The 10,424-nt window shown below is 36.4% G+C and overlaps 1 protein-coding gene across 2 annotated transcripts in view; it reads left to right on the top strand.

Moving 5' to 3' along the window:
• The first annotated feature begins 552 nt into the window (after nucleotides 1-552).
• Nucleotides 553-10,424, top strand: part of LOC129254266 (GPI ethanolamine phosphate transferase 1-like) — a 59,242-nt gene continuing 49,370 nt past the window's right edge. For both annotated transcript variants that reach the window (XM_064115714.1, XM_064115715.1), the window contains exons 1-6: nucleotides 553-818; nucleotides 6,233-6,466; nucleotides 7,168-7,289; nucleotides 7,701-7,799; nucleotides 8,365-8,471; nucleotides 9,427-9,682. In XM_064115714.1, the coding sequence (XP_063971784.1) occupies nucleotides 6,240-6,466; nucleotides 7,168-7,289; nucleotides 7,701-7,799; nucleotides 8,365-8,471; nucleotides 9,427-9,682 (811 nt within the window). In that variant the 5' untranslated portion in view covers nucleotides 553-818; nucleotides 6,233-6,239. The remainder of the gene's footprint in view (nucleotides 819-6,232; nucleotides 6,467-7,167; nucleotides 7,290-7,700; nucleotides 7,800-8,364; nucleotides 8,472-9,426; nucleotides 9,683-10,424) is intronic.

Below are 10,424 nucleotides of genomic sequence, written 5' to 3'. Positions count from 1 at the left end.
GAACACATCATTATAAAACCATTATTCAATTGCCTCTTCTTCATGTGTCTATGAAATAAGATAATTTAACATGCATTTAAGGCACTTATGATTGCCTGGGGAGGGAGGGGCCGCCATTTTTTTCAGAAAAGTACACAGGGGCGCCAAAATCAGGTCGAATTTGGGTCCCCCTCCCTACGAAATCCTGGATCCGCGCCTGGGGGGGGGGGGGGGTGAGCCAAAAGTGGGGAGCTGACCATGCAAAAAATCACAATCATACGGTCGTTTTTACGTTTTTGTACACGGTTCCCCCTCGCTTCCGCGGCCCCTAAATTGAGAGCATTTGTTGTCAAAAGAGAGGGGAATTGTGTGACTCTCTCCTTGAGAAATATTACATGGATCAAAACTTTCTGCATATTTCATCAGTCTACAAAATTTCAAGTTAAAAATATGAGGAACACGATCCACAAAGCTACAATATGGCAAACATTCCAAAATTATGTTTCTACTGTCTGTGCTTTTCGATTGTAATCCTTATCATAGTACATAGAGATATATTACCGTACCGGTACTAGTATTTTATGCTCCTCAACTTTTCCGTTCCTGTGCTCCAATACGCGGAATATTCCCGGAATATTAGGCCAATCAGCGTTCGTGTAAAACTGGGGAAACTACCTACCGTATATACGGTACCTGTACCTACGCTGCGCTGCGCTGCATGCACTGTACTGCGCTGCCTAGCTAGCTAGCTAGCTAGCTATGAATTACCTATCCTGCGGCTGCGCTTGCTCGATCGTATAGTGCTCCAGTCTCTGCAGACTTCTGCTCTGGTGAAGGATGTAAGTAAAATTGGTATTGCATTTATTTTTGATGTATGAAAATCGAAAAATGAATTCTTCTCTGGGATGCGTGTTTGAAATGCCAATTCTTTATAATTATTTTTTCTTGTGGTAGTCTATATCGATGAGTTTTCCGGACTTCAATTTCAATCACCCGACACAGGCAGGCGACAGTGTGCCCCACATGTTGAGTTTAATGTAGACCTTGCCCGCGCGGACCTCGACACGTACTCTTTGACCTGCGACCGATCGCGATCGCATGCGATGTTTTGAAATCAGCCGTGAATAATACGTGTGAGGAAAAAGATACTCGCCCAAAATCACAAATTTTGAGGATAACCGGAGGATGGACACGGAGTGAAATACGGGTGTAGAGTAAGATATTAAGTTATTTATCTTTCTCGTTATATTTTTTTTCTTTAATTTTTACGATAAACATGATTTCCATCCCACCTTCCTTTTCGACTCGATATATCCGAACTGGTTCACCGTCTCTATGACATGTTCGGGAAGGTGTTCGTAGTAGTGGTAGTGAAGTGGAGTGGAGGCTGCACGAACATTGCTCGAGGTACCTTCACTCGCTTCAGGCCAAAACGGAATAGGCCTAGGCCTAAAATCTTTATCTTGGTCAGTAGAGGCGCACGGCCAATATGGGAGACTCTCTCCAATAGGGGAGACAATCTCCCACATTGGAGACTTGCTTTGCAAAAGGACAAAAGAAACAACACCAACAAAAGCATGATTTTTTCCACCCAAAATTTTGTCTCACTGGGGTCAGAAGCCCATTTGTTTTGTGTGTGATTGACAACAAAAATCCTTATCAAAACAAAAGTAGACAGTGAATTTTTAAAGTAGACATTGAAAAGGGGTAATTTTTCATGAGGAATCTGCTTATCACATTTTTATTTGCCGCCAAGGTAATCCTTTTGCAGCAAATGTAAACAAAGGAAATTGGACTCCAAAACTGGAGACTGTCTCTAAAATTGGATACCAAAATTCTTTACAAAAGTCTCTGATATTGGAGATAATCTCCCACATTTGAGATAGTCTCCAATATTGGCCATGCGCCTCTACTGTTGGTCCAGTTCTTTATGAAATAAAGACGAAAATCGATGAGCCCCGTCAAGGGGATTTTGCATTGCCATTGTTAACCCCCTAATGGCGGCTGCACGATCGCGAGCCATCTGTGTATGAGGAGAAATAAAATTTTAAAAATGTTTAAAAACTCCTCGAAACAGACGGCTGCCAGCTGTCTTAAAGTTTAATGTTGCATTTTGGGGACTCGCTGGAGCTGGACTAGCCATGAGGCTCCTAGAGAGTAAAAATCATTTACTAACGTATGCTTACTCTCCACAGAGCCAGGGATTGTGTCCTATTCATGTGCGTGTACTGTGAAAAAACTGAAACTTTCGCCCCCGAGATTTCTACTTCTAAAAGACTTTAGCCCTGTAGATTAAATGGGATACAACTTAATTTTCGACATTTCTACGACTACAATATTTATTTCATTTTTAAACAAGAATTCATTAAAAAAACAAGAAAAATATTGTGAAAATCTGGGGAAAACTTGCCTCTGTGTTTACGTCGCCATCTTGATTTCTTTGTTTTTCGCCAAGGCTACAGCACACATATCGTGATATATTTATAAATAAAAAAGATTGTGCAGCTGTCTACCGCGACAAGGCTTGTCGCAAGAGTTGGGACAAAACCGTGGGAATTTGGCAGAAAATGTTACAAAAGAACCGATGAGTACCGATTAAACGTTATTAATTTATTCAATATAAATTTTATTTTGTGATATTATTATTAATGCTTAGTTCTAAGCTAGAGCGGCCCAAATGCTTGTGAGTGGAGTCCCACTATCTCAACAAAGGTAAGTATAGGGGTATCGCCTAGAGTGGGCGGATCCAGGATTATCCAGGGGGGGGGGGCATTTATGTACAAAAAATCAACAAGCCCCCCCAAACTTTTCCCAATTAGGGCCTAATGGTCATTAGACCTAGCCAGGAGTCTCCTAGTCTAGAGAGTAAAAACTTTCACTAACATTTGCTTACTTTCTACGGAGCCAGGGATTGCGTCCCATTCATGTGCGTGTACCGCGAAAAAAAACTGAAATTTTTGCCTCTGAGATTTCTACTTCTAAAAGATCTAGCCCTACATCATGTACAGTAAATGGGATCCAACTTCATTTCTGACATTTATACGATATTGATTCCATTTTTAAACAAAGAAAAAAAAAAAATGTTGAAAAGACGGGGAAGACTTGCCGCGATGTTTACGTCACCATCTTGTTCTCTTTTGTCTTTCGCCAATTTACAAGACGCACATCGAGGATGTGCGTCTTGTAACTTCATTAAAATATCGCTTTTGTGACCCAAATTACTCATTTCCATACAGTTGCAATTTATTTTCATTAGTAACTTTGGAAAAATTTTGTATTCACCGGAGCGCTCAAAAACTTGAATTTTGGGCATATTTTTGTGTACGCCCTCTATTGGTGGAAGGTAATAGGGCAAGAACTTTTTCATTTTCAATCTCTATTTTTAATTTAGTGAAAATAATTAAAAGAATCAAATTTACTTAAGAGCCAAGTTATATGATGATTAGCTGTAATGGAATCTGACAGTGTCAAACAATCAAGCATTTGTTCCAAAGAAAAAGAAAATAAGCCAAACATTGCCAACCTTATTTTGCCACGTACACATGGATTACTAACAGAGAACAAGGTTATATCGTAACCTTGTTCATTGAATGAGTGCCCTTAACAAGTATTGGAAACAAAACGGTAGATCTTCCCTTGATAGGTAGGACAACAACAAAAAAAAACAAAAAACGAAACAGCATTTCTACTAAAAAGCATTACCTTAATATATTCTTTATTAGCATTATTATCACAGACATTGCTCAAAACTTACCTCAAAATTTCCTAAATAGTGAAAGATAAGGCTTAAATATTCAATAAAATCATGTATGCACAATGGTCCATCCCTATATGCTATACTGTGTTGGCTAGTGGCTAAAAACAGGCATTTTAAAGTCTTTATGCTGACCTAGGACTGTTTGAGCCTCTGAGAGGAGACGTGGAAACATGTCACATCAATAGATAATCAACTTGGCTGCCAGAAAATGTGAAGATGTCGCTGAGTTTAACTACTTTGTTCACTCAAAATAAAGAAATAACATTTGAGGCCAACTCATCTACTGACTTTTTGGACAAATGACTACAGCACAAATCTAGTGCCATTGCCTAGCCTACCCTTGACAAACATTCCGTGAATTGACCTCCCAAACAAGTACGATATTATGTCATGGACGTGATCACGGATGTCGGCTCTACCTTTAATTGGGTATAGTACTGGTCACCAAACACGCCTCGCTCAAATTGGACCCTAACTAAACACGTAGTGTGGGGCAAAAAGCACATACAAAGTATTTTAGACTCTTTATACCCTCGCAAATTGGACCGTAAACACATAGTTTTCCTAGCGGAATATATACCCTTTTCTCATTATTTTAGTGTTTTTAACACCCTTATTATGTTACATATATACAACTTGCCCTATCTTGAAAAAGAGATCCTTTTTACCCGGTATGTGTTTTATGGTCACTCATGGTATCCACTCGTCAATGGAAGTGGCCCCCCCGGGAGCCAAGCCCAAGGCGAAATGGCAAAAAAAAGGTCCTCTCACTTCTCAGGCTCACGTGTGTATGCACAATGTACAGTGCGTCCAAGAAAAAACAAAACCGAGATTAAGCGATGATTTATCATAACTTAATCACAAATACAATAGACAAATTACCTACCAGTGTACAGCTTAGAATCTCCTCTTTCATCTGATATTACTTAGATTATTCCCCATTCACGCATAAATGGGCATAAACAATTTGAAGAAAGGATACCAAAAACTCATTTGGCGGGGGGTATCTGAATTTCAAAAAGAAAATCACATGCCTAAAAAGTTCAATATCTGCTCTTTTATTTAATACCTTAATCACAAGAAATGGTCAAGAAGTAAAAGATTATTCCCCATTCACGCATAAATGAGCATAAACAATTTGAAGAAAGGATACCAAAAACTCATTTGGCGGGGGGTATCTGAATTTCAAAAAGAAAATCACATGCCTAAAAAGTTCAATATCTGCTCTTTTATTTAATACCTTAATCACAAGAAATGGTCAAGAAGTAAAAAAGTTATTTTACCTCGAAACAATGCTTGTATTTCCATAATTTCATTAAATAAACGTGTTTTCACCGGTTACCCACAGAAGCTATCGCATGGTTAACAAAAGACTTAATGCATGGCTGATCGTCAACCAAACGGAGTGTCAAGTGAGTTTGAACAATGTAGAACCTCTTAATTTTATGAAATTCAAGCCTTATTTCAAATAACCAGAACTTTGTTATTTCTTGACCATTTTCTGTAATTGAGGTATCAAATTAAAGAGCAGATATTGAACTTTTAAAAAATGTGGTTTTCTTTTTGAAACCCAGATACAGCCCGCCAAATGACTTTTTGGTATCCCCTCTTCAAATTTTTTTTGCTCACTCATGCGTGAATGAGAAATAGTCTAAGGAATTTCAGATGAAAGAGGAGATTCTAAGCTTTACAACTGTAGGTCATTTGTCTATTGTATTTGTGATTAAATTGTGATAAATCATCGATAAATCTCGGTTTCGTTTTTTGTGGGACGCACTGTATAATTCTCAAAAATATTTTTTTACGATTCTCAAAGAGGGGGAGGTTAGGAGTTGGATGTACCCCTACCTGGTTCTGCCACTGGTCAATCTTAAATTGCATGTTCTTATCTTCCTGCTGCACATATACATGCACAGCAGTGTTAGCGTGCACCGTATACTTTACCTTATATAGTTCCCAAGACCCCATATTTTACCCTTGTGGTCAGTTCCTCAGACCCCCATTTAAGGTTTTCATGAGGCACACCCCCATCAAAATATAATTTGAATGCCCCCCCCCCGGTCAGTCATACATCATAGAAGTAAGAACTGTAAAAAATAATATAATTTAGTAATTCTGCATTTTTTTTACAAAATGATTATCATAATCTGACTTTCCTTCACAAAATTCGAGACCAGAATTTGTTTTAGGAACTATGAAAAAAAAAATTGGTGATAGTTACGCCACCATCTTGGCTTTTGTCACAGACAGTAGTTTTGCCATTTCAGTGGGCCAATTACCCAGCCGGACAATCGAAACACTGCATGGTTTCAATTTTGGTTGAGAATAAAACGTTAAATTATTTGTAAGTCTTGTTGCACAGTTTGGTAGTTGAAAAATTCTATCTAATTTTGAATGTGAAACACTGCCCCAGACTAGAATACACACACAAAAAAGAGAGAGAAGCAACATTGACACTGATTCTACTTTGCCATGTTTTTTTAATTTCAAATACAGATTCTTCATGATGGATATTTACCTGGTGGTTGTTGGATTCATCCTTCATCTAATCCTATTCGCTTCCATCTTTGACATCTATTTCACCTCTCCCCTTGTCCATGGTATGTCTCCTCACTCCACACCACATGAACCTCCAGCCAAACGTCTTGTTCTCTTTGTCGGTGATGGTCTCAGAGCTGATAAGTTTTATGAACTCAAAGAAGATGGAACCAGCAGAGCACCATATCTCAGGTGCCATTTTGCTTACATCATTTGCTTAAAAGTGATTCATAATGCCATCTTGGACTGGGTCTACATGTATACTTGTGCAAAAAAATAATTACAGTATTTTCTGAATCATAGACTAATACAGATTCTCAATCGATAGCATATTCACTTATGATTTTCAAACTGGACTAAACAGAGAAATTGTCCTCCACTTTTTTCAAACATTATTCAGAAAAAATTGAGTATGATTACAAAGTTGAGCCATTCATAACTTGTTTGTTTTCGTTTTAGATATTATAAATGTAATGACCTTTGATTTCAGGTTGCATTAGCTTTGAAAGATAGAAATATTACTAAAGAAGTATCAACATGAACGATTGAAAAAAAAAGATCAGTCTCATTCTTCTGTCAACCATCAAATCCAGTAAACCAGGAGGGTGTTTCATAAAGCTGTTCGTAAGATACAAATAACTTTACGCACGACTGGTGACCCCTTCTTGTGCTAGATGATACATCCCTATGTCATTCATTTATGACATTTATCAGAACATGTTCCAGTCGTTCGTAAAGTTGTGCGTAACTTTATGAAACACCTACCAGGACTGTAAGCAATATAGGAAATGTGTCAACATACTATTATTATTATTTAAATGTAATCCATATTTAGGAACAAATCTTATAGTATTTTCCTGTGATTTTTTTCTTGATGGTATTGCATTTCGCAGGAGTATCTTGCGGAGTAAAGGTGCATGGGGTGTCTCTCATACACGCGTTCCGACCGAGTCTAGGCCGGGTCATGTTGCTATCATAGCAGGCTTCTATGAAGATGTCAGTGCCGTTACTAAAGGTTCGATTTCAATGGGTTCTTTATAATTTGTTACTTGATCATTTAAGTAAAATCCTGAAAAGTTGGTAACCATATTGCATTTTAATAAATACTGCATTTTCGAGCTTGATTGTTGGATGCGTCTCTGACCAAATTTGAAGAAAAAAAATGTCTTCATAAGTTGTTTGCCTTGTTTAAAAAGAGCACTTGTGTCAGGTGATTTGATTAAATAAAAGCAATAAACAAAATAACGATTTAGGTTGAAAATGATTTATCATTTTTAAATGAACATTCTTAGTTATGTTTTAGTTTTATAAACAAAGACTTTAGTTTAATTTGTAGGAATTGAAAAAAAATAATGAGATTTTGTCAAGCGTACTATGTGGTATTTTGCGTTGTAAGATATTAGACATGTATGATTTTTTTTTTCAGGTTGGCAAGAAAATCCAGTTGAGTTTGATTCTGTATTCAATGAAAGTAGATTTACTTGGTCATGGGGAAGTCCAGATATACTGCCAATGTTTGCTAAAGGTATGTAAGCGTGCTATTAAAGAATTTATCGTATTTCAGAGTAAGTAAAAATTTAACTCTTTTTGTCTTACATGGTTACACCCTTGAGAAAAATTCTTTCATGTATTATTATGAGTGAGTTTAGAATTATTACCATTGACTCGTCAAGTTTCAAATGGTTTTTGCATGTTCAAATATTCTTCCAAATCATAGCCCATGCCATATAAGTGTCAAATGCTTGTACACAGTCACTCCCAAATTGATATATTGTACCAAAAAGTTTCAAGAAAATTTATTACCATTTCAAACAATACCTAAAGTTCTTACTTTATCATATTTTTATGAAAATCTCTTTGATATAGAATCGAGCTTTGACTTGACCATTTATATTTGTATTTCTCTTGTAATTTCTCTTGTTTGTACTAGAATCTGAATTAAACTCTGTACCGTTCAGACAAATATCTTCTCGTAAACCTCAATAAAAAGTAATTTGAGTTTAGTAACTGAGTTTGAAAAACAGGAAGGTCAGTAGGTTAATATATATATCGGTATTAGACAAACCATTTATAAACTTGACCTTTAATAGGAGCCTCTGGAGATCATGTTTTCATCCATACCTACCCACCTGAGAGTGAAGATTTTGCTGATTCTGATGCTTCCAAATTAGATACATGGGTCTTCGATAAAGTTAAGGTAAGACTTTCTAATAGTTTCATAAATGAAAGGAAGACAGGTATTGTCCTTGTTTCTCTTATCATCAAAATCATCTTAAGTACTAAAGCCAATAGATTAAAGTTCAGCTTAAAAATTAAAGTAAGCACAAAATAGGAGAAGAAGAGGGAGAAAAACTTTTAAAAAAGGATAAGAAGTATTGATTTTATTGATTTCTTCTTCCGCAAATGATAATGATTGATAATAAAGCTAATCACGATGATCCTTTCTACACAAATGATAGAATCAGAATTTCTGAATAAGGATGCATGGGTTTGGTGAAAAAATGAAGCAAGGATATTAAATCATGTTGACTAATTATTATTGATGATTATTTTGATGATGATGCGGGATATAATACTATCAAAATATTGTGACATTGCATCTTCAATGAAAATTTAGAAGACAATATATCATCTTCCACAATATTTTTCAAATGGTACATTTTATAGTGAAATTTGATAAGTTTACAAATGCACTCACTGGCTTATCAATATTCCTTAAAAGTTTATTGTCAATGAGTGAATGTTACTTGAGCATACAGGTGTGTTGGCTCAGTTTGTAGAGTGTCCTTGTCACGATCGGGAGTTCAAGCTCCAGTCGCGCCGGACCAAATACCTTAAATGATGTGAGTTGCTGTTACCTTGTTTGGCATTCAACAATTTAAAAGACAGAGCAACCTTGATCTGAGGCTGGTCCAGTGGCTGCCAGGCCCATGATCAATTGGGCAAAATGAATTTTCAGAGGATTTTTATTTCTGATTTCTATTTGAAGCAATAAAATATGGATTATCATCATCATCATCATCACCATCACCATCATCAGCATCATCGTCACCATCATCGTCATCATCACCTTCATCATCATCATTATATTCTCAAGTTTATGACAGACCATCAAGTTGAGATTTAAATGTTATGTTACAATCACTGAACAGGAATTCCTCACCGAATCCAAAGAAGACCCTTCTCTGAGATCCAAACTCAACTCCAATCGTGTCATTCTCTTCCTTCATCTGCTTGGTATTGATACCAATGGCCATGCCCACAAACCGTACTCAACAGAATACCTAGAGAACATTGCCTTAGTAGATTCAGGGATAAAGGAGATTGTAGGTCTGCTTGAAGATACCTTTGATCATGACGGAAAGACTGCATACCTCTTAACATCTGATCATGGCATGACTGATTGGGGTATGTATGTGCATTGTTTGTTTTCTATTTATACATGGATTTTAAAAACTTCCACAGTGAATATCATTAGTCTCTGTTCTGGTAGATTCTGCATATCTTTTTTTTTTACAAAACTTTGTTTGATTATGTAACTCGTATTGTTATACAGAGAAACTAGCTAGGCAGAACATCCCTGCTATCTGTCACTACCCTTATTCTTGGTGCAAAGTAGCAGTAGAAGAAAGCATCATTGGTGTATATACTTTCAAAGACATTGATTTTGTCAGAGTTAGATTCATTGAATAAATCACCGGAAAACAAGCTATTGAATATATAAGAAAATCAAGAATATATTATGCTGATTCCATCAAATCAACAAAACTGGATTAATAATTTGAATATCCATTCCACTGTTTTCAAGACCTTCATTAAGATGAAACACAAAACAGAAAATTACCGCTCGGATCTACAAGATCAAGGTCATTACATGATTATAATGTGGAAACTTTTATCCGGATCTACAAAGTGTCAACTCTTTTATCAGTAAAGAAACTGAGATTATGACTATGGTAGATTTAGAAAACAAACCACTTTACCTCAAACAGTTTTTAAAAACATTCTAGGAGTAATTGATCACTTCTGCTTAGATAAAGTTAGAAAGAATTTTAACGAATCATTTAATCAACATATCTTACTTCTGGTCCCCTAGGCTACAGTGAGAGGCAAACGACCTTTTATCACTTATCAAAGACCTTTGTCATAC

Source organism: Lytechinus pictus, chromosome 2 (genome assembly GCF_037042905.1).
Source record: "Lytechinus pictus isolate F3 Inbred chromosome 2, Lp3.0, whole genome shotgun sequence".
NCBI lineage: Eukaryota > Metazoa > Echinodermata > Echinoidea > Temnopleuroida > Toxopneustidae > Lytechinus > Lytechinus pictus.
Note: the sequence above shows the minus strand (reverse complement) of the source record. Positions and strands in the feature narration are given on the sequence as shown.